The sequence below is a fragment of the Rhinopithecus bieti genome, unplaced genomic scaffold (assembly GCF_001698545.2).
Source record: "Rhinopithecus bieti isolate Rb0 unplaced genomic scaffold, ASM169854v2 scaffold_13259, whole genome shotgun sequence".
Taxonomy (NCBI): domain Eukaryota; kingdom Metazoa; phylum Chordata; class Mammalia; order Primates; family Cercopithecidae; genus Rhinopithecus; species Rhinopithecus bieti.
In genome coordinates this window covers 691,218-716,881 of record NW_016807544.1, presented here as the reverse complement: position 1 = coordinate 716,881, position 25,664 = coordinate 691,218, and the positions used below count along the sequence as shown (strand labels likewise).

Genomic DNA, 25,664 nt, shown 5'->3' with positions numbered 1-25,664 from the left:
CAATGAGGATTAGGAGAGACAGGACAAACTATGAGGAAATTTTCTGAGGTAATGCAACTATTTTATATCTTGATAAGGGTATAGATTACACAGGTGTATGCATTTGTCAAAACTTATCAGATTGTGTACTTCAGATATTTGGATTTCACTATATGTCAATTTGGCCTCAACTAAAACGGGTATTTAAGAAAAACAAAAAACACCAAAAGATGCCCGTCTTTATTTGTCAAATACTTGACACTACTTACTACTCTCAGACAAAAGAAGAATATTCTTAAGTTTATCTCAAAATGACTTGTTCATTTTATTTAGATTAAAAATTCAGAAATGTGTATTGAAAGCAATTCATGAACACCACCTGTTGTCTGTCTCCCTGCTAATTCGTATGTTGAAATCTCAATCCCCTGTGTGATGGTACTAGGAGGTTGCACCTTTGGGAGGTCATAAGGTCCTGATGGTAGAGCCCTCATGACCAGGATCACTGTCTGTAGAAAAGGAACCCCAGAGGGCAAGTCCTGTTTCTGTCACTGAGGATATAATAAGTTAGTGTCTGCAACTGGGAAGAAAGACCTCACCAGAACCTGACATCCAGTACCCTGATCTCAGACTTCCAAGCCCCAGAACTGTGAGTAATAAATTTCTATTGTTTATAAGCCACCTCGTCTATGGTACTTTGTTAAAGCAGCCTGAACTGAGACACATCCTTAACTTACAAATTATATGTAAACAGACAGATAGTTAACTACTACCTCTATTGAATCACTAACTAGAAGAATCAAAAGCAAACCAAAACCTAGATGCCTTTACGTTTTTAATGGATTCTGATTCAGAAGTGAGAGAAAGGACATAAACTATGAAAAACAAAACTGCCCAGGGAAATTGGCCTAGGTCAAAAGGTAGATCTGCTTCACCCACTGTAGTGGACCTTGACTTCCTTCAAGGTCTAAATGTTTTTATTTCATTACATAACAGCCTAAATATCTAAAAAATATGAAAACATCAAAAACATTTACACTTTATTAATAGGATGTACTAGGATGGTTTTAAAGAAAAATTTTTAGCTTTTAATGAACTATGCATCATACCAAAACATTTAAGAAAAAAAGAGTAAATACAAGGAAAGCAGATGTCACATAGATGTAAAAGCCTGTATTTGTGAACAGATTAAAATAAATTATTCCTAAAGGCATGCATATAAAGTCTCCAAATAGACTCTATCCAGAAGTAACCACTGTTTTCAATTCTCTGTATATTTCCTTTCCTATTACATTGTTATGTAACTACAAACTTTCATGTGGGCTTTTAAAAAGCACAAAGGAAACACTGATTTTTTTTTTTTTTTTTTTGCCTATTACTCTCCCTTAAAAAAAAATAGTATGTCTTAAAGATCACTTTCCACATTAGAATGTAAAAATGATATTTTATTCTTTTCATGACCAGTCACAAATGACAGATATTAGGTTATTACCAGCTTCTGCTGTTACAAAAACTGCTTTAATGAAATCCTTGTACAGGCATACCTCGGAGACATTGTTGGTCCAGGTCACCTCAATAAAGCAAGCTGTAGTAAAATGAGTAACACAAAATTTTTGGTTTCCCAAAAGTTATGGTTACACTATATTGTAGTCTATTAAATGTGCAATAATGTTGTGTCTTAGAAAAAAATGCGCATACCTTAATTTTAACATTAATACTTTAATGTTAAAAAATGCTAAGGATCATCTGAGCCTTAAGTGAGGTGTCATCTTTCTACTTGTAGAGGGTCTTGCCTCAATGTTGATGGATGCTGACTGTTCAGTGTGGTAATTACTGAAGGCCTGGGTGGCTGTGGCAATTTCTTAAAATAAGACAATAATGAAGTGTGCTGCATTGATTGACTCTTTGTTTCATGAAAAATTCCTCTGTAGCATGCGATGCTGTTTAATAGCATTTTACCCACAGTAATGATTTCTTTCAAAATTGGAGTCAACCCTCTAAAATCCTGCTGCTGATTTATCAGCTAAATTTATGTACTATTCTAAATCCTTTGTTGTCATTTTAACAATGTTCAAAGCATCTTCACCAGGAGTCAATTCCATCTTAAGAAACCCCTTTCTTTGTTCATCCATAAGAAGCAACTTCTCATCCGTTCTAGTTTTACGTGATTTCGGTAATTCACTCCTATATATTCAAGCTACACTTCTAATTCTCATTCTCTTGCTATTTCTATCACATCTGCAGTTACTTCCTCCACTGAAGTATTGAATCCCTCAAAGTCATCCACAAAGTTTGGAAACAACTTCTTCCAAACTTGTGTTAATACTGATATTTTGATCTCTTCCCATTAATCCTGAATATTCATAATGGCTTCTAGAACGGTGAATCTTTTCTAGATGGTTCTCAATTTATTTTGCCCAGATTCATCAGAAGAATTACCATCTATGACAGATACAGGCCTTACAAAATGTATTTCTTAAATAGACTTGTTAGTTGAAATTACTTGTTACTGCACAGGCTACAAAATGCCCGTTTGTGTTAGCAAGCATGAAAACAACATGAATCTCCTGTACACCTTCATCAGAGCTCTCAAGTGACGAGCTGCATCGTCAATGAACAGGAATATTTTGAAAGGAATCTCTCCTATGAGCAGTAGGTCTCAACAGTACACTTAAAATATTCAGCAAACCATGCTATTAAGAGATGTGCTGTCATCTAGGTTTTGTTCCATTTACAGAGCAGGCAGAATACATTTAAGGGCCCTGTGATTTTCAGAATGGCAAATGAGCACTGGCTTCAGCTTACAGTCACCGGTTGCATTAGCAGTAGGCCTGTCCTTTGAAGCTTTGAAACCAGGCATTAACTTCTCCTCTCTAGCTGTGAAAGTTCTAGATAGCATCTTCTTCCAATACAAGGCTGTCTACATTGAAAATCTGTTGTTACTGTAGCCACTTTCTTTTTTTTTTTTTTTTTTTTTTGAGACGAGGTTTCGCTCTTGCGCCCACCCAGGCTGGGCGCTCGTAAGAGAGTCGTGCAGTGGGTCCGGATCGGTGCAGGCTCACTGCAAGCTCTGGGCTCGCGCCGGAGGTTCAGCGCGCCATCTCTCTGCCTCCAAGGCGGCCTCCCGAGTAGCTGGGACGGACAGTGCGCCGCACGGTCGCGCCGGTAGTTTTTTGGTATTTTTTAGTACGGAGACAGGGTTTCACCCATGTTAGCGCCAGGTGATGGTCTCGATCTCGCTGACCTGTCGTGATCCGGCCCGTCTCGGGCTCTCCAAGAGCGCTGGGGATTAGCAGGCTTGAGCCCACCGCGCCCGGCCTGTAGCCACTTTCATCAATGATCTTAGCTAGATCTAATGGGTAACCTGCTGCAACTTCCATATCAGTACTGCTGCCTCACCTTGTACTTTTATGTTATGGAGATGGCTTCCTTCCTTAAACCTCATGAATCAATTTCGGCGGGCTTCCAACTTTTCTTCTGCAGCTTCCCCACCTCACTCAGCCTTCAGAGAATAGAAGTGTTAGGGCCTTGCTCTGGATTAGGTTTTGGCTTAAGGGAATGCTGTGATTGGTTTGATCTTCTATCCAGAGACCACTAAAACCTTCTCTGTATCGGCCATAATTACGACTGTTTCTCTCTTCTTATCATTTCCTGGAGTAGCACTTTTAATTTCCTTCAAGAACTTTTTGTTTGCATTCACACCTTGGCTAACTGTTTGGCACAAGAGGCCTCAATTTAGGCCTTTCTCAGCTTTCAATATGCCTTACTCACTAAGCTTAATCATTCCTAGCTTCTGATTTAAAGTGAGAGCTATGCGACCATTCCTTTTGCCTTGTGAACACTTAGAGGCCATTGTGGGGTTATTGATTGGCCTAATTTCAACATGGTTGTGTCTCACAGAATAGGGAGACCCAAAGTGAGGGAGAGAGATGAGGGAATGACCAGTCAGCAGAGCAGTCAGAATACACACCATGTTGATCTGTTAAAGTTCACCATCTTCTATGGATGCTGTTAATGGCACTCCAAAAACAATTACAATGGTATCAGACACAACTCATCACCATAATAGAAAATAATAACAATAAAAATTTTAAACATTGCAAGAATTACCAAAATGTGACACAGAGACACAAAGTGAGCACATGCTGTTAGGAAAATGGCACCATTAGACTTGTTTCACACAGGTTTGCCACAAGCATTCCTTTTGTAAAAAAACACACTGTCTGTGAAACGTAATAAAGTAAAGCACAATAAAATGAAGTATGCTTGTACATAATCTCTGCTCGTGCATAACAAATATGTCTATAGATTTATCACACTACAATGAGTGATATTTAAAACTAAAATTGTCTAATGCAAAAGTGATGCCCCAGAAAGAAGAAAAAAACTTTACCTTCCTGCCTGCCTTAGGATGCAGGAATCTACCTGGCAGCTTTTTAACTGCTGCCATTCTGCTGTATAATTATAGGTGAATAGGCCTTTCTAAACGAGGCTAGAAAACTTACCGCACTTATTAACTTCTGTGACTACAATTTCCAAATAATGATTCACTTTCCAAACCCTGATTCAAAACACAAATCTACAACGAGCTAGGACAGTTCACAGGTAGGACATGTGGGAGAACCCTGGATTTGGACCTTGTTGCCTCCAGTCCTCTCCTGGGCTTAGCTCTATCAATTATCTCCCATCCACTAGATTTCCCCTCCTTACCTTTTAGAGCAATTAAGTCTCAGATCTTTTTTAAAACAAAACCAGAAAACAACCCCATTATGTGTACAAGCTTTCCAACTGCACTCTAGAAAGAGTAGAATATATTTCCTTAATATATATTCAAACCTACTTATATTAATCTGGCTTTCTTAATCCAAAACACCAATATCCTATAACTGCCAAATTCAATAAAAACTTTTTTCAGACTCTTACTGCCTCTGAAATTTCCTTTGTGTGATTTTGTTGTAACCAACACTTAAATACTGGTATTTCCCACAGTCTTTCCTCATCCATTTTCTCTTGTCAATCCACATTAAGAGTCTTTTTCTTACATTTTATTCAATTTTATGGATGACTTCTAAATCCATTAATCATGACATCAAACCTCTGTACACGTAACTAGCTACTATGTATCTCTGGATACCCCATAAATATCAACAAATCAAGTGTTCCAAGGTAAACAATCACCTTCCTTCCAACGTAAACAATCACCTTCCTCAACAAACGCCAAGGTTTCTAATCTTGTGCATTAGCACCATATCTAACCAGCTGTTCAAGTCAGCACCCAGAATCATCCTGGATCCTCTTCTGGCTCATATCTCTTTATCCAGACAGTCCACAAATATATTCATGAAATCTAATTTTAGTTAAGTACCTCATAATTTCAAGATTAAAGTGGAACAGTCTCCTTTGATCCCTCCTGCTTAGACTTCAATCTTCACAATGGAGAAAAGTAACCTTTCTAAAATGCAACTCTGATCATTTCCTTTCACTGCCTCAAACACATTCATGGTTTTGCATCTTTACCCCAACACATTCAGGATAAAAGCTATTTCATGATCCAGCCTTTGCTTACCTTTCTAGCCTTAGAGGAATGACCTTAGATGTCATCTTTCCTCATGTACCCAAACCTCCAGAAATTCCAAATCATTTGCCATTTCCTCTACACAACACATTTTCTTTACAAGCCCATGGGTCTTCATCTCTTGTTTCAATTAGCTAATGCCTATTTGATCTTCAAAATCTGGTTATATCACCTTCCTGGAAAATTGTCTTCAATCTCTTTTGGCAGAATAAAGTAGTCTTAATTTGTATGCCCACAGAACTGTTTTCATAACCTTCGTTATGCTGTATTGAACATGTTGGTTGACTTGTTGATCACAGCTAAGCTACAAGTTCCTTCAAAGCAGAAAACGGTTTAGCATAGCACCTGGTACACATAAATGCTCTACAAATGCTACTTAAATGAGGCAAGGAAGGATCTGTGAGTCACTTGTCATAGTCCTTTCAAACCTAACATTCTGATTGTCTTGCACTAGTTGCCAAACAAAAAACGAAAACAACCCACAAGTATGCGTGAGGAGCTGAAAGTTGTCTACAAAATGTTTAAATTTTATGTTTACAACTTGTTGACAATCTTTTAAAGGGAAGTTCATAAGGCTCATCCAGATCTTCTAACCCAATGACATTAAATTTCAGTGTATTACTTTTTATTAGCATGTATCTTAAATTGCAGTCCTTGAACTTGTTTTTATAAGTTTAAAAAAACTGTGATATGAAAAGTAGTTAAATTCTTAACTAGAATTTTAAAATTGATTTCACATTCTGTAATTACTATGCCTACCCTTATACCAGATGAGCCTAGTTTTCAATAATCTGTTTCTAATATTAACCTGTGACTACTACAGGAAAAATAATTTTCTTTTAGTAATGGTTAACTATTAAACTGTTTTCAAATTCAAAGTAGTTGAGAATGAGAATAATGTTTAACATATGAAGACCACGAAAATTAATGCTAAGTGGCCCCAGGAGAAAAAATCATTATTAGTTGATTTTAAAACAACATTCATATAGAAATACAGCCTTAAAGACAAAACATACTATAATTTATTGCTCACCTTTAAAGCTCCATAACATAATCCATACAATAAGGCTACTGCCACAATGCTACAGATAAAACTGTAAAGTGCTGCAAGCAGGCTTGTAGTGGCTAGACAGAAGAAGAAAAAGGAAAGAAATATTTTATAAAAATATATGAAAAAAATTAAAAGGTCACTGAAAAGCATTTAAAATATTATAATGTCAACTATCATTAAATATCTACTAATCTGAATTTTAAAATTCAGTTACTTCATTTTGTTCTTTCAAAAGATTTTGACATGACAGAGATTTGCTATCCAGAATCTTTGTTACAAGATAAACTATATTCATCTTGGAAGTAATGAACATTTATATGTAGCAAGAAAAAATTTTATCTATATTATGCTTCAAAATCTATCTTATATTAACAAAAAATGTGGAAAATGAAGCTTTCAGAGGCCTGAAAAGGAACTGGAGATGTATTAAGTGTTCACTGAAAAATATTTATCTATGTAAACAGAACCTGTGTTACCCACAAAAGTAAATCTGTATTCCCATGTGTTAATTTTCAGAAAAAAGTGTAGATCTAATTGCTAACAATAACAACAACAAAATAGATACTTTAGATACTGTAGATCTAATTGCTAACAATAGCAACACAACGAAATAGATAATTACTAATACTCCAGTGGGCGTATTAGTAATAAGGAACAGGGGATGGCTAAGATATCTAGACTTTACTTTTAAAACATGGGTAACAGACTTTCTTTAATAATAATAATCATAAAAGAAATCTACAGAAAAAATTCCTTATGAGTTATCAGAAACCTAATACCTTGCACCAGTTTGTAAATTATAGTATGACAAAAGTCCATTATCATAAATTACCTACACTAAGCCCTCCCCATAGTATTTAGGGTAATATAACACCAGTAATAGTCCCTAAATATTCAAACTGTCTTCTACCTATTAAGCCATGCTGATTGATGAAACGAGTTCTGTCTTAATTCATACTCATTCAAAAAATTTTCAGAACATTAAAAATTCTCTAGTATGATATACAGCAACACAGAAAAACTCAGTTTCTATTTAAAATTAAAGCCATGATGTCGACTTTTCATCAGCAGAGAGGATTTCAATGCATATGCTTGGAAAATATATGAGGCCTGAAAATGTGAAATGTGTAGAGAAATGAACTATAAAGTTACAGTAATTTCTTTCCCTTTCATTTTCTCTAGTTGCACACTCATCTTTCAGTAAAATTTTAAATGGTTAAACTAAATAATGGTATATTTTAACCATGGTGTATGCTGATATGATTATTTTCAAGTTCTACAAACCATTATCTATACCAGGGTAATATGGGTATGATCTTATTTTTTAAATAAAATATACATATGATATGGAAATAGATTTTCTAAGTATATCAATTCATAGCCACATATTCTACTCAATGAACAGATAGTTCTTAAAAGCTTATTTACTAGTAAAATGCTTTTGTTTTGGTGTTACCATTCTAAGGATAAAACAAGGCTCTGAAACCAAATATGAAGACCTACTAAATGTACATACTGGTTTAAAATCCAAATGGAATGCTATGTATCAAACTTCAATCTATTCAGGATAGATGATCTTTTATAAATACCTCTTAAGTACATATAGGTTCCATGTAAACTCACTATAACTTTTAGTTGCAGATGTTATTTTATCACTTCTTACACATCTGCTTCATTATACCTGGCTCTTTCTCTAAAGTAGCAGACTTGACTATTTTTTTCTATCCACAAATTAATTGCTTCTCAGTCTTCAATTACTTAATGTCTTTTTTTTTTTTTTCTAATTTCAAGCCTGAAGTGAAAACTGGAAAAGCATTTTAATGGTCAGTTTATTACTTCATGATCTATAAAGGTAATGCTGTAATCTATAGTTTTAAAGAAACACTCACCATTACCACCAAAATATGAATATCCAATTGTTCACAAAGGTACATTACAAATGTATTCACCTGAGGCAGGAGACCAATGAAAACACTATTGGAAAACAGAGTGTAAACACTACAAAAAGAAAGAAAAGTATATTTAAAAATACTATACTATATCCATTCTTGTGTCTACTGAGAGGTCATCATTCATTTTTTTGTCCACTGAGAGGTCATAATTTTTTTAAATCCCAAATTAACATAAACTACTAGGCAATTTTAAAAGACAGGATTTTAAATTATACATCTCAACAAAAATTGCTGGGGTAGTAAATAACATCTTTTCAATCATAAACAATACTTTTTAAAGTTATTTCAACCATTTTCACATAATAGAAACCTAAGATAACAAAACCAAAAAAAATTCTCCATTACACCTACTCCAAGAACAAAAGAATTACTATAATATTTGCTCATCATTAGCTTTATTCACTCATAATAGTCCTATCACTTTGTTTCTCAGAGCAGATAACAAGAGCAAAATAAGCTTATTAAAAACTATTTAAAGCTGTATAATTGATATATTTATCAGTAAAATGTTGATATACAAATACATTCATTTTAAGACTGGAGATACTTTAAGATGACTCACCTATAACTAAATCCCTGGCTGATATAAACACCAGTGGATTGGTGAAAGTTATTCCATATAATTTGAACTTGGTTGCAGTCAGGTTTCTGCTACCATAATCGAAGAGCCAAATAAGACCACAACATAAGCAGAAATAAACTGGTCTACTGTAGGCAATGATACGATTATGACCCTGAAAATGAGAAAATGATATTTTTTAAAGTCAGTTTAGTTAATTTTATGAGTCACAAATAACTACTGAGATCACTGATGGCTTCATTCTAAGGATTCATAATTTTTCCATATGGAAGCCAGATTTCTGACAATCACAGAAAGGATTAACAAATACAGAGAGGAGGAAGAGTAATAGAATGAACTCTTGAGATACTGGACTGAAACAGAAGTATCAGTGTGAAGTTTTTTTGTTGTTATTATTATTTATTTATTTATCTATTTATTTTGAGACAGGGTCTCACTGTGTCGCCCAGACTGGAATGCAGTGGAGTGCTCACAGCTCACTGTAGCCTCGGCCTCCTGAGCTCAAGTGATCCTCCCGCCTCAGCCTTCCAAGCAGCTGAGACTACAGGCACATATCACTGCGCCTGTTTAATTTTTTTAGAGATAGAGTTTCGCCATGTTGCCCAGGCTGGTCTCAAACTCCTGGTCTGAAGTGATCTGCCCACACTGGGCTCCCATAGTCTCATTATTTTTAATATGCATATAGACAGATACAGGAATAGGTTATATATATATATGTATACACATGTGTGTATATATGTACATACATACATACACCTCCTAGCTTTATCCACTAAGAGGACCTAGATGCAATGAGATTCTAGCAATAATGATTACTAGCAACCAGATCTTACTTTATAAATACCATTACCTACCAAAAAAGGTGGGGGGGCTCCATAGAGAAAAGACTGGTTTCTGGCTACGACAGGGAAAGTATAAGATGACCCTGGAACATATTGTTGTGACAAAAAGGTAGAAAGTACTTAAAGAATGACAGAGATATGTCAAAAGGACACAGAAAGCAGTGTGATGGACTCCCAATGGCTAAATCAGGGACAATTTGAGCATCAAAATAAATACTACTAGTAACATTATAGTCCATTGAATAAAATAATCAATTTATCCACACCAAAATATACATACATATATAAGAAAGAGGGGAAAGCTCTTCCTTATAGTATTAATAAAAGGTCAACTAATAAATGTAGAAGGAATGATGGGATGAGAAAAATCACCATTTATCAACCAATAAATAACTGAATCAGGCAAGAAACATCAGTAAATACTAAAACAACTGGATAGAAATTTATGGAGAAGGACACATATACAGTCTCAAGGTATCTCTCCATGAGGTATTTATTTTACTTATTTATTTGAAGTATTTATTATCTGTAAGAGAAAAACAGTAACATTACAGTAGAGTACTGGTTCTTAAGGAAGTAGGAGGGGGTTTTGCTCCCTAGTGCACATATGGGAATCTGGACACATTTCTGTTGTCACAGTTGGGGAAGTGGTGCTACCAGCATCTAGAAGGTAGCACCAGAGAGGATGCCAAACATCCTACAATGCATAGGACAGCATCCCCCACCCTCAAACAAAGAATTAGCTGGCCAAAATGTTAATACTGCAGAGATTTCAGACACCCTGCAGACAATACCCTTAACCAGAAGATCAAACTTAACATCACTAATAACAGGATAAATCAATATGTGCTTCCTAATATGATGTACTTTTGTAGTATTCCTACTTTAAAAAGCATGGCCTTATCAAATCAGAAAGAAACATCATCCGCACCATAAGACAGGGTGAAAAAATAAAACTTAAAAAAAAATTTTTTAAAGAAAAAAAATCAGGCCAGGCGCGGTGGCTCAAGCCTGTAATCCCAGCACTTTGGGAGGCCGAGACGGGCAGATCACGAGGTCAGGAGATCGAGACCATCCTGGCTAATATGGTGAAACTCCGTCTCTACTAAAATACAAAAAACTAGCCGGGCGAGGTGGCGGGCGCCTGTAGTCCCAGCTACTCGGGAGGCTGAGGCAGGAGAATGGCGTAAACCCGGGAGGCGGAGCTTGCAGTGAGCTGAGATCCGGCCACTGCACTCCAGCCTGGGTGACAGAGCGAGACTCCGTCTCAATAAAAAAGAAAAAAAAAAAAAGAAAAAAAATCAGACAAACTCAAATTGAGGGATGGTCTATAAAATAACTGGCCTATATCCATCAAAAATTTCAATATAATGAAAGATAGCTACCGAAGAATTGCTCCAGATTAAAGGAGATTTAAGAGACCAAACGTAGCCGGGCGCGGTGGCTCAAGCCTGTAATCCCAGCACTTTGGGAGGCCGAGACGGGCGGATCACGAGGTCAGGAGATCAAGACCACCCTGGCTAACACGGTGAAACCCCGTCTCTAAAAAAAAAAAAAAAAAAAAAAAAAAAAAAAAAACTAGCCGGGCGAGGTGGCGGGCGCCTGTAGTCCCAGCTACTCGGGAGGCTGAGGCAGGAGAATGGTGTAAACCTGAGAGGCGGAGCTTGCAGTGAGCTGAGATCCGGCCACTGCACTCCAGCCTGGGCCACAGAGCGAGACTCCGTCTCAAAAAACAAAAAAAGAGACCAAACGTAATCAGGGACTTTCTTTGCCAATGAAGACAATAGGCTAAATCTATTTGAATAAGATCTATATCTTAGAAGACAGCATTGTATCAACATTAATATTCTAATTTTGATAATTATCTTGAATTAACATAAAGGAATATCTTTGTTTCTAAGAAACACACACTGAGACATTTAGAGGTAAAGGGGCATCATCTCAGCTAGCACAGAGAAAGAAGGAAAAAAGATCACATGCTAGAAAGGGATTAAGCAAATATCGTAAATGTTAACATATGGATCTGGATGAATGGTATCTGAAATTCTTTGTACTACCCTTGCAACTTTAAGTTTGAAATTAGGTCAAAATAAAAGTTAAAAGCAATGTTTCCATATATTATTGCACTTCAAAATATTCTTGCAAAATAGTAAACATAATCAGTCAAAAAAAAAAACTTGCCTCTTTGTTTCATTTTGCTCATCCATTCCCATTATTCATTATTCCAGTGAAAGGATTAAAAAAATTATATTCAAGGAAAAAAATCATAAACTATTCTTGAGGTCTGTTTTTGAACTACTTTAAATAGAATATCCTTTGTTCTATTAAAAACTCAGTGTAGATCTAAAATTGGATTCCACTTCACAATAAATAGTGCTAGGCAGATAATATTTTTGTCTAAAGTCACAAAGTGAATAACAAAGTTTTTATTCAATGGCCTTAACACCAGACTCATGTATTACTTCTTTATTCTTGCTCCTAATGGTTACTCAAGTGAAATAATATAAAGTTCTTCCTACCTCAAAATTATATTTTCAATACTTATTCATAAGCTATTATTCAAAATTTATTAAACATAAATAATAATGAGTTTATAAGAACCATGTCTACTCCCTGAAACAGACTGTCAAACAATGGATTATTATGCTCATTTTCAACCAAGATTTAGAGTCCACAAGTACAATGTCATTTTATTTCAAGCTAACACCTATATTTCCAGTAGTGTGTCAAAACATAGATGAGGAAAATAGTAACATAAATTTTAGTTCAGTTTGATGCATTCCAAACAAAACAAAACAAAACAAAAAAACAAAAACCAAACCACAAATGTTATGATAAATGTTAAGGACCTACAATGTACAGCCATATTAAGAGTGACTTACATGTCTGGGAGAAGAAGAATCTGGTTGAACACTCTAAAAATGAAACAGAAAGATAAATTACACTCTTGAAGTCTTGCTAATTTTACAATCAACTTTCAAAATGCCTGAAATGATTTTAAGTAAATATTCCACAACCACAAAATGACCTATATTAATAATTCTGTTCCAGAGATGAAACATCAGCACCAGATACCAGTGTCACTTTGATATTAAAAACATCTCAAATCTTTCCTGATAAGAGTCAAGAAATAAGATTATTTATTATTTATTTATTTGTATCTATCTTAACGTTTCTGCAATAGCATATGATAGATAGATCCATCTTACTGTTTGGCTTATTGCTAGAGACAAGTGTAGTTAAGGTATACTACATACAAGTATAGCATTTCTCACAGGACATCATTCATTCAGGAAATATACAATAATAGGGGTTTGCTTATAACAACAATTCTAGTTCTGCCCATAAATTCCAAGCTTACTAAATAATTCAATGGTATTTGTAATAAAGATAGTATCTGCATTTTCATATCAAAATAATCAAATAAGTAAAGCTGTATCCTTTTAAGAGACTTTATTAACTTCCCATAAAAATGTTCAGAAGGTATTATGCAGCTATGTTCCTAGTCATGACTTTTCTCCCAAGTTTCAGTTCATTTCTGATGGCATACCATACAATTTCACTAGGATTGTCTAGCACCACCCTACCATTCGACATTGGGTCGAGCTGAGTTTGGCATTTGGCCCTTGGCTAGATTTGACTCCAGATAATCCATAAACTCTTTTAACCACAACACCTATCTTCTAAAAGCTTCTGTTCTTGTCTTTCTTATTCCTGTTTATGACATTATTTATTATGTCTCATCAATTAGTTGCAAAAATCTGCTCACCTTTTACCTTTTTCAATATTTAACCACAACACCTATCTTCTAAAAGCTTCTGTTCTTGTCTTTCTTATTCCTGTTTATGACATTATTATTATTCTCGTCAATTAGTTGCAAAAATCTGTCACCTTTTACCTTTTCCATATTTAACCACATTAACCTGAAAGCAGTGGACAAAATTAATTGGACCATGGAGACACCAGAGCCAGAAAATGAATTTAAATGATTTAAGGCACTTAAGGTATAGTACAAGAATGACAACCAGTAATTTTAATATAGAATCATTAAATGTTATCAAAGGGACTGAGTTACTTGTTATTAGGGATCAAGGAGGAAGGAGCCGAGACTCTAAGATTTTTAGTTGGTATATCACTGCCAAAAGCAAAGATATTGGGAAAGAAAAATTAACCAGGAGATGATTAATTTGCTATTTTTAAAATGTCTGTTAGATATATAGGAATAAAGCTTGCAAAAGAGATGAAGACTTTGAGATATAAATCTGGACATAACTCATACACAAAGGCAACAAATAAAGTAATAAAAAAGGATGACTTCAATGGCAAGGAACTATAAACCGAGAAGATAACCACATAAAATCCTAGAGAATTCTCATAAATTAAGCAGTTGAAAGAAGAAAGGGATCAACAAAGCAAAAGAGAGTCATCTGAAAAATGCAAGAAGCATGAGGGTGGTATAAAGTCACAGATCAAAAATGAGAAGAATATCAAAATGGAAGAGTCTCCATAGGTATTAAATGATGTACCATTCATAAAGCACAGAGACTTAAGAAAATCAATTTAACAATTAGATTGATCATTAGCAACCACAAAGACTATAACGTCAGTACTGCAATGAGGAAAGTATGGACGGTTCTTAAAGAAATAAAGCAGATGACCTAGGCTTACTCCACATGTCTAGCTATAAATAGAGAGAGAAAAAAAGGATGGACAGTTGTTAGTAAACACAGAACTACGTGAATGGTTTTCCAGCTGTGGGAGGGCTCCTCTTCAAGGAGAACTACAAACCACTGCTCAAGGAAATAAGAGAGGACACAAACAAATGGAAGAACATTCCGTGCTCATGGATAGGAAGAATCAATACTGTGAAAATGGCCACACTGCCCAAAGTAATTTATAGATTCAATGCTATCCCCATCAAGCCACTCATAAGTGGCAGTTGAACACTGAGAACACATGGACACAGGGAGGGGAACATCACACACTGGGGTCTGTCAGAGGAGGGGAGGTAGGGGAGGGATAGCATTAGGAGAAATATCTAATGCAGATGACGGGTTGATGGGTGCAGCTAACCACCAAGGCATGTGTATACCTATGTAACAAATCTGCACATGTATCCCAGAACTTAAAGTATTAAAAAAAAAAAAATCTACTACTATTAAAAAAAAAAAGAATGCTAGTTCTTATTTTAACAAATACAGTTTTCTTTTAGGCCAGGCGTGGTGTACTCATGCCTGTAATCCCAGTACTTTGGGAAGCTGAGGCAGGCGAATCACGAGGTCAGGAGTTTGAGACCAGCCTGACCAACATGATGAAACCTCGTCTCTATTGAAAACACAAAAATAAGCCAGGCATGGTGGCATGTGCCTGTAATCCCAGCTACTCAGGAGGCTGAGGCAGGAGAATTGCTTGAACCTGGGAGGCGAAGGCTGCAGTGAGCCAGATAGTGCCATTGCACTGCAGCCTGGGCGACACAGCAAGACTCCATCTCCAAAAAACAAAACAAAACAAACAAAACAAATACAGTTTCTTTTAATATAAAAAACTTGTTTTTAGGAAGTTCTAATTTACATACAATTATTTTTAAGGTTTATATCCCCCTTTGGCTCTCTACACAATCTTATGTAAACATCCAAGAAAAGTAAGCCCAAAAATAATTATCTTACTATAATTCAGTAATTACTACAAAATCCTCTGCCTTTTAACACAAATATAATTCCATAGCATAAAAGACGAGATGCTGGTACCTTAAGTAGTGAGTATTGACAGCTGGCTATGACAAGGCAGAACTGGAAGACCCAGATATCTCTGAAGAATCCTTGTATGAGAAGAATAGATCCCAAAAAGGCCACGAGAATCGCCAGGATGACAGCTAACACATTTTCCAGGATCTCACGATTTCTACAGACAGAAAAACTTATGAGTAAGTATATCATAAGTATAAGAAATTAACCAAATGGAAAAAAGGGAAGACATAAATATGAAGTTCCTAATATGCCAAGATGTCTTTTTGGTACTGAGTTTGAACAAAGTTTTAGATCATACTGAAAACAAACTAGTTTCATGTGGATACAACATGAATTCTTATATACAAATAAAACATGCTACAGTGAGTTCCAATTACATAATATAGTTTTAAATTTCTATTTTAAAAATGTTACTCTCCTTAATATCTGCTTTTCTATTCTATTTGTTGCAAAATAGTTAACAAACTTGGATGGCAAATAAAACACGTACACAAAGAATCACATTATGTTTAAAAACCAAAATCTCAAAATAGTTTCTAGAAAATTAAATTTAAAACATTTGTTACATGGCAAAATTGTAACAAAATTCTGGCACTAAGTGATTTCACTTCCCCCATCTCTCAGTCATCTGAAAGAATTAGAAAACTCACTTATTAGAATTATTTAAATATGGGCTCTTACATATCTTGAAAATGAAGGTAGTGACAAAGACTTCTATCTGCTTCTATTAAACTTGCTAAGACAATTCTATACTTCATTAAACTGACATTGTAAGAGAAACAATATGATGCTCGAGAGAGATATATATAGCAATGAAGGTTATTTTTATGTCATACACACACAAGAATCTATCTCATTACTTCTTTGGAAATTTTATTCACAAAACGTTATACAAATACATCCTTTAGTATTTCCCTAAAATACTTTTAAGTCATATTTTTAAAGACTATTAAAAAATGAAAAAATGCTCAGCACATCTCATACATAAAGAAAGCAGGACACAAAACCACGGGCATAGCAGGACAGAAGTTCTGCTGTTAAAAAATTAAACATAGAGGTTAAAAAAGACAATATACCAAAAATGATATTACTAATAATGCTTCTCTCCATGGAATAATTATGGTTTGCCTCTGTCAAAACTTTGTGCATATTTAAATTTTCTACAATAGGTAAGGAATTGCTTTTATAGTCATAAAAAAACTTAACAAATGTATTAACCCAATTCCATATTTGTCACAATCAACTGGGCCTAAAAATAAAATTCATAAACATCTTTGTACTATTTCATTTAATGGTTCTACCAGATAAAAAAGTTCAACAGTATTTCCAGTATTTCCAAATGAATAAATTACTGGCATTTCCATTTGATTTTAGGTGGTAGTTATGCAATTTCAGGATTGCTAAAATTTGATGACCTCTTTTCAATTCTGGGCCTGCCTGAATAGTGCCTCCCTTGTCATTGAACAGGTATTGCCTTTGGATTTTTAAAAATTTTCAATTTTGATGAGTCCAATGTATCAATTTTTTTTTTTTTTTTTAATGATCTTGGCTTTGGTGTCAGAGTCAAGTAATTTTGCCTAATCCAAGTTCATAAGAGTTTTCTCCTATGTTTTCTTTTTTTTACTAGAAGTTTTGCTTTAGGTTTTACATTTAAGCCTATGATACATTTTCATAATGTGGCACAAGGTAAGGCTACAAGTTCTTTATTTCTGTTTATTTTTGAGATGGGGTCTTGCTATGTTGCCCGGGATGGCCTCAAACAATCCTCTCACCTTAGCCTCTTGAGCACACACCTCTGCGTCCATCTCTATTTTTTCGCCAATGGAAATCCAATTGTCCCACCACCATTTGTTGAAAAGGCTATCCTTTCTCCATTTCATTCATTTGAATATTATTTTGATGCCATCTGGGCCTAGAGTTTTCTTTGTGGGAAAGTTTCTAAACTACAATTTCCACTTATTTAATAGATGTAAGACAATTAAGGTCATGTATTTCTTTCAGAATGAAATTTCATAATTTGTCTTTGAAGAAATTTGTCCATTTGCCCAATGTTGAATTTATTTGCATGTAGCTGTTCATATCATTCTCTAATTATCATTTAATGCCTGTAGAGTCTGCAGTCGTACCATAACTCACATTCCTGATATTGGTAATCTGTCTTTCCTCTTCTTTTTTTTTTCTGACCAGGCTGGCTAAAGGTTTATCAATTGATGTTCTCAAATTTTTCATTTCCTTGATTTTCTTTATTATTTCTGTTTCCTCATTTAATTGTTTTGTTCCTTACTATTACCTTTCTTTTGTTTACTTGGGCTTATGTGCTCTTGTTCTTCTAGTAAATGGAAGGTGAAGTCACTGATTGGAGACCTTTGTTTTCTAATCTAGGTGTTTAGTGCTATAAATTTTCCTAAGTACTGCAGGTTAGTGGCATTCCCAAAATTCAGATATGGTGTGTTTTCACTTTCATTTAGCCTGAAATACTAATTTATCTCTTGACATCTTCTCTAATCGATGGGTTATTTAGAAGTGTTTAGTTTCCAAATATTTGGGGATTTTCCAAGGTTCTATTTGTTATTAATTTACCATTTAATTCACTATGTATGACTGGATAGTGGACCTTTTAAAATTTAGTAACTCCTGTATTATGGCTCAAGATGTGACCTATCTTAGTAAATGTTCCGTGAGCACTTAGAAGAATGTATATTCTCTTGTTATGGATGCAGTGTTCCATAAATGTCAACCAATTTAGGTTGGTTGATAATACTGTTCAAGTTCACTATATCCTCACTGATTTTCTAAATAATTATTCTATCAAGTATTTAAAGAGAAGTGCTGAAATCACCTATAACTGTGATTTGTCTATTTCTCCACTTCTATTAGCTTGCTTTATGAATTCTGAAGCTCTGTTTCAGGTGTACAAACATTTAGGACTGTTAAATCCTGTGGATTAATTGACTCCTTATCACTACGAAATGGGCTTCTTCACCCTTGGTAATATTCTTTGTTCTGAAGTCTACTTTATCTGACTTTAATACAGTCAGTACAATAAGCCTTTTGTTAATGTTAGCATGGTATAACTTTTTTCATCTTTTAACCTGTTTGTTTTTATTTTATTTTGGTACAAAATAAAATAAGTATTTGGTCTATGTTGCCCAGGCTGGTTTCGAAAACTGGGCCTCAAGAGATCCTCCCACCTCAGACTTCCAAAGTGCTAGGATCATAGGCATAAGCCACCACACTATCCTCTGTTTTTATATTTAAAGTACCTTCCTTGTAGGCAGCTTGGAGTTAAGTGTTGTTCTTTTTTATATAATCTGCCAATTTCTGACTTTTTCTGACTCTATCATCTTGTCATTTGTTTCCTATTTGTCTCATCTATTCTTTGATCTTTCTCTACCTTATTGATTAACAGTAATTTTAATAATCTATCTTATCTCCTTTTTGACATATTAGCTACAACTCTTTTGTTATTTTAGTGGTTGCCTTACGGTAGGTTTTGGTAAGAATTTTTAAAAATATATTCGTAGAGACAGAGTCTTACTAGGTTGCCAAGGCTGGCCTCAAACTCCTAGGCTCAAATGATCCTCCTGCCTCTGCCTCCCAAAGTGCTGGGATTACAGGTATAAGCCACTGTGTCTAGCTTAGGGTTTACAATATACATTTATGACAGTCTACCTTCAAGTGATAATATATCACTTCACATATAAGAAACTTAAAATAGTATGCTTTTATTTCTCCCCTCTCTGCCTTTATGCTATTATCATAAATTTTACTTTTACATGTTATAAACCAAAGCATTGTTATTTTCGTTTGAACAGTCAGTTATCTCTTAAAGAAACTTACTAATAAGAAAAAATATTTTATATTTATCCATGTAGTGACTTACCATTTCCATTTATCTTTGTTCCTTTGGGTAGACTTATATTTCCATCTGAGATCACTTTCCTTCTGCCTAAAAGACACCCTCCAACATTTTATGTAGTGTGGGGCTGCTCATAAAGAATTCTTTCCATTTTTTTCTGATCTGAAAATGTCTTTATTTCACTTTGGTTTTAAAAGGTATTTTGCTATGTAGAGAATAGTAGGTTGACAGGGTTTCTTTCTTTTCAGTACTTTAAAGATGCTCCTCTACTGTCTTTTCACTTCATTATTTCCAACAATAAAAAGGATGTCTTCTTTATCCTTGTTCCTCTTTTTTTCTCTTGCAATTTTAACAATTTTATCACTGGTTTTGAGCAGTTGTGTGCCTTGGTGTAGTTTTCTTCAAGCATTTTATGCTTTGAGGTTCACTGGGCTTCCTGAATGTGTATTCATAGTTTTCATCAAATTTGGAAAGTTCTCCACCCTTATTTCTTCAAAATCTTTTGTCTCCTTGTTTCCTCTTGTAGTTGTCCCACAGCTTTTTCTCATTTTGTTTTTATACTCTTTTCACCAGGTACAGTGGACTCTTGTTTCATTCTGGATAGTTTCCATTACTATGCCTTCGAGTTCACTAATCCTTTCTTCTACAAGGTGCAATCCACCATTAATCCCATCCAGTGTATTTTTCATCTCGGAGATTATAGTTTTCAACTCTGTAAGTTTGATTTGGGACTTTTAAAAGTATCTTCTATGTCCGTAGTTAACTTTTTAAACATATGGAAAGCAGTTATAACTGTTTTAATGTCCTTGTCTGCTAATTCTAATATCTATGCAAGCTACAGTTTAGTCTCAACTGATTTATTATTCTTGTTATAGGTCGTTTTCTCACTTCTTTGTACAGCTGGTCATCTTTGACTGAATCCTAGACATTGTGAATCTTAACCTGTTGGGAGCTGGGTATTTCTGGATTTCCATAAATCTTAGATTTTATGTTACTTGGAAACCATTTGATCCCTTCAGGTCTTGGTTTTATGACTTGTTAGGTGGGTGTGAAGTAGTGCTCCTGCTAGGGCTAATTATTCCCCACTTTTAAAGATCTTCCTGATTATTCTACATAAGGCACCATAAAATATGAACCATAAACGTTTCCAATCTGGCTGGTAGGGACATATACTATTCTCAGTGCTGTGTGATTGCCAGTAACTATTCCCCTGTTCCTTTTCACATGGTTCTTTACCTGGCCTCAAACAGTTTCCTCACATACAGGAACTTATCCGTACTCCGCCAAACAGTCGAGGGGACTCAATGCAGATCTCTAAGGTTCTCTCTCTAAGCAGCTCTCTCCTCTCTGACGGTCTGTCCTATGGGCTCTAACTGCCATAGTCTCCCTGGACTCTCAGTTCTAGCTCCTTAACTCAGGAAGTTGGCTGGACTCTACTTCAGTTCTCCCTCCCTATCTTGCAGCCCAGAAACTCTCTCAAAGCATTAAGCTGGGGCAACTGTAGGGCTCATGTTATTTGTTGTCATCTCTCAAGAATCACTGTCCTTTTTTTCTCATCTCCATTGTCTTGAAAACCACTGTTTCATGTACTTTGTCTATTTTTGGTTGTTTCACATGGGATGATAATTCAATCCTGTCACTCCATGTTGACTGGAAGCAGCTGTTGGTCACCAAGTTTGTAATACAGTAGACTCATGTGCTTGCCATTAAGACAGCAGTGTTAAGAAACAGGGAAACAGAAGTTTCCTCTTATAACTGTTATACAGAACTTTGCATCATATTACCTATAACCTTAAGACCATCAACACCTCATATTCTTTGGCTTTTGAGTAGCAGTTGCATGAGTCTCACTGATTAACAAAAACAATTTCTTTGTATAAAGATATTGAAATTGCAACCAAAACATTTTTAATGGATTTAAGACAGTCAATGTTTAGAAGCTCTATTATCTTAACATTTATCTCAAGAGAACAAAACCAGAAAACATTTCCCAACATGATAACCTAAAAACCTGGACACTTCGCCTTAAAAATAAAATCTGCACATATCATTAATATAACATTATAATCTCACCTATCAAACAGGGCCAAAAGTGTGAGTCTGTCAAAGTTAATGCCGATCCACAGCTGGGGTAGGATCCAAAAGCGGTAGTAGTGTTTAACCTTTTGGGCAGCTTCTTCTGTTGGGCCGTACGTAGCTGCCAAGTCAGGGCTTAGATCAATGTCCTGTTGCTCCAACAAATCTGTATCAATGGTCAATAGTCTATTCAACCGAATCTGTGGAAGAGAGAGCTAAAAGAAAGTCAGCTGAAAGGCTTAAAATATCTTCAATATTTATTTGTTTATTCAAAATAAAATATCTTCATAATTCAAGAGCTACTCAGTTAGCTTATCAGTTATCTAAGCCCCTTAATTTTCTTCTCTAATACACTTTTTTTTTTTTTGACATGGAGTCTCATCTGTCACCCAGGCTGGAGTACAGTGGCACGATCTCGGCTCACTGCAATCTCTGCCTCCCTGGTTCACGCAATTCTCTGCCTCAGCCTCCCGAGCTGCTGGGATTATAGGTACCTGCCACTATGCCCGGCTAATATTTTTTCTATTTTTTGTAGAGACGGGGTTTTACCATCTCAGCCAGGTTGGTCTTGAACTCCTGACCTGGTGATCCACCCGCCTGGGCCTCTCAAAGTGCTGGGATTACAGGCGTGAGCCACTGCGCCCAGCCTACTCTTTATGAATATGTTATCATTACCAGAAACTATAGAAGGTGACAATAAAAAGTGAACTGAAACAAAATTAATGAATCAATAAACCTTTTGTAAATAATTGACTAGAAAGTGTTTAAAATCTTAAGATTTTTCTCAGGGAATGCTTAATGCTAGTGAATCCATTAAAACCACTTACTAGGCCGGGCGCGGTGGCTCAAGCCTGTAATCCCAGCACTTTGGGAGGCCGAGACGGGCGGATCACAAGGTCAGGAGATCGAGACCATCCTGGCTAACACGGTGAAACCCCGTCTCTACTAAAAGATACAAAAAACTAGCCGGGCGAGGTGGCGGGCGCCTGTAGCCCTAGCTACTCTGGAGGCTGAGGCAGGAGAATGGCGTAAACCCGGGAGACGGAACTTGCAGTGAGCTGAGATCCGGCCACTGCACTCCAGCCTGGGCGACAGAGCGAGACTCCGTCTCAAAAAAAATAAATAAATAAATAAATAAAACCACTTACTGTGAATCCTTAGTGGCTTCTCTTCTCCCTGTCACATTTATAGTCTTTTCTCCTTAAGCTTTGACCCTCATTATCAGTGTTAAATCTGAGCTCCACTGCATTGGATCCGATGGCAGCAACTCTCATTTCTTCCCATAGTCTCTCATAATTGTTGTTACTATATTTCCAAATCCCTCTGTTTTTTTGTTTGTTTTGGCAAGCTCACCTGAGGCTATACAAATTACTACACTACATTTCTTCTAACTTCAACTCATCCATTCATCAGTTTACCAGTTTTCTTTTCCTCAGAAGGCATCAAAAGTTGACTGTATCTGGCACAGCACTAGGCAGCATTTTGCTATCTCAAGGTTCCCATACCATTTAAAAGTAGAAAACAATAAAACCATCATCTTCCCATGTTTGCTTTCCTATGGAGTTTCCAGGAATACACTATAGACACGTATTTGGGTATAGCTGAGAAAATTTACTTCCTATATATAACACAGTCATTTCTATCTCTAAGCACTGACAAATACTTTCCAAAATACTTTTTAAAATACTCTATCCCAAGGCTTCTTAACCTTGTACTTTGGTTTCTTATCAAAGGACTGAGAAAAAAAGAGCAACTGGAGGACAGCAAAGTGATTTTGCCATATTTTCAAAACATTTTTTTGTAACTTAATCAATTTTATGGCTTTTATAGCTCTCTATAAAAATACGTATTTCAGATTTAATCTGAAAATTTATCATGTTGTAAAAATAAAGAAAAACCTACCACATCATGTGGATAAAATCGAACTGAGGTAGAACTGGATACATGAGAATCTGTGTCACTAAAATAAAATAAAAAAGACTTTAGGGAACAAACAGTTTGTCAAACAGAAAGAAAAATATATCCTTTAACAATCACATGAGATTCACATATCTTCGCTTTTCCATGTTAACTTCAAAATGCAAAATAGCATTTTCCTAGAGTTGTGATAAGAGCATAGCCTCTGGGTCAGGGACTACATTCAAATCTCTTCAACTGAAGGAGATCTTGGACAAGTTACCTACCCTCTTCATACTTCTGTTTCCTCTTCAGTAACATATGACAATAGTATCTATCTCTATCACAAGGTTCTTGTGAAAGTGTTTAAATGAGATAATCCAAAGAAAGCAATAAACATACTGCCAGGAGCCAGTAAAGACACAATAAATTTAAGCTATAATGTAATAACCTACAACATAATTCAGTTTCCACAGTTCAGTCATGTTTGGATTTCAAAACTTGAGGCTTTACCACATTTATGGTGTAAGGAATTGTTCTCTTGAACTACATTAAACATAGTAACAGCATTTCTACCCCTCCATCCTCCTGCTGTTTCCGTTGTTACAGAATCAGGGTAACAGTCCAATTTAATACTTTTTTGAGAGGGTGAATTCTGAAACTAGACCAAAAGAGCTTAAAGAGCATAGTTATCTATATGTTCTACTTTTTTAGCATGTGAAGCTAAATGACTGCAATATTTTATTGCTTCAAATGGTCCCTCAAAACAAAAAAATAACAGCCCACAGATGTCTAACATTTAAATAGATGTGATCTATTATTAAACAGAAGTCCTAAAATAAGAATCAATAACTCTTGACGAGAAAGAAAGCTAATAAATCAAGAATAGGCTTCAAAGTGCAATTTGAATAGATAAGCAATAAGATCAAAATTTTAGAAAACAAACATTTTAACACCTTCTAAAACTATAATTGTGTTATATGATCAAGATTTCTAATTTATTTGCTCTTCTTCTGACTTCATTATCTTACAAATTCCTTCGGCGGGGGTGGGGGGGAGAAACTAAAGGTAACATATGAGACATATTTTAAGAAATTCTTCCTTAAAGCCAGTAAAAGAAATTTTAAACAAAATGAAAGTTGATTATTTAAAAGGTAACTGACCAAACACTTAGAAGGAATTAAAATTTTAAATTACATAAAGAAAGAGAACTGATAGGCTTGAACTTAGTTATGTAAGAACTTGTAAGAAGAGTAAGTCCTGATTAGCTTTTATACATTATACAATATATAGAGAACATGAAATTTACAATTAAATTTGACACTGTGGGAAAACACTGTATCCCTGTAAGATCTTTGGGATATCTCTATTTAGTTTTTAAAACACAGAATAGCTTTTGTTTTAAAAATAATACTTTCTTTTTTCCATAGCAAAAAAAATTATACCTTAAGTTTTTAGAAACAAATGCACTATGACAAATTATTAGAGTAAATATAATGATGTTTTCAAAATAACTTTTATATCTGACCTGGTGACTACAGTTAACAATGTACTGTATACTTGAAAATCACTAAGAGAGCAGATTTAAGTGTCCTCACCACAAACAAGATTATAAGTATGTGAGGTAATATATGTTAATTTAGCCAATNCATGAAATTTACAATTAAATGACACTGTGGGAAAACACTGTATCCCTGTAAGATCTTTGGGATATCTCTATTTAGTTTTAAAACACAGAATAGCTTTTGTTTTAAAATAATACTTTCTTTTTTCCATAGCAAAAAAAATTATACCTTAAGTTTTAGAAACAAATGCACTATGACAAATTATTAGAGTAAATATAATGATGTTTTCAAAATAACTTTTATATCTGACCTGGTGACTACAGTTAACAATGTACTGTATACTTGAAAATCACTAAGAGAGCAGATTTAAGTGTCCTCACCACAAACAAGATTATAAGTATGTGAGGTAATATATGTTAATTTAGCCAATGTATACAGTATTTCAGAACATCAGGTTGTATGCCATAAATATTTATAATTTTTATTTGTCAGTTAGCAACATTAAACAATCATAAAAAACAAAAAAATTAACTTTTATAGTTCTA

General features: G+C 35.1%; 1 protein-coding gene across 1 annotated transcript in view; it reads right to left on the bottom strand.

Annotated features, from left to right (window-relative positions):
• PCNX1 (pecanex 1) overlaps nt 1–25,664 on the bottom strand; it is a 213,885-nt gene that overhangs the window by 85,374 nt on the left and 102,847 nt on the right. Inside the window, 9 exon segments of the mRNA XM_017882758.1 lie at nt 6,585–6,676; nt 8,492–8,506; nt 8,509–8,574; nt 8,577–8,600; nt 9,117–9,288; nt 12,859–12,891; nt 15,724–15,877; nt 21,656–21,873; nt 23,561–23,618. Coding sequence (XP_017738247.1) covers nt 6,585–6,676; nt 8,492–8,506; nt 8,509–8,574; nt 8,577–8,600; nt 9,117–9,288; nt 12,859–12,891; nt 15,724–15,877; nt 21,656–21,873; nt 23,561–23,618 — 832 coding nt within the window.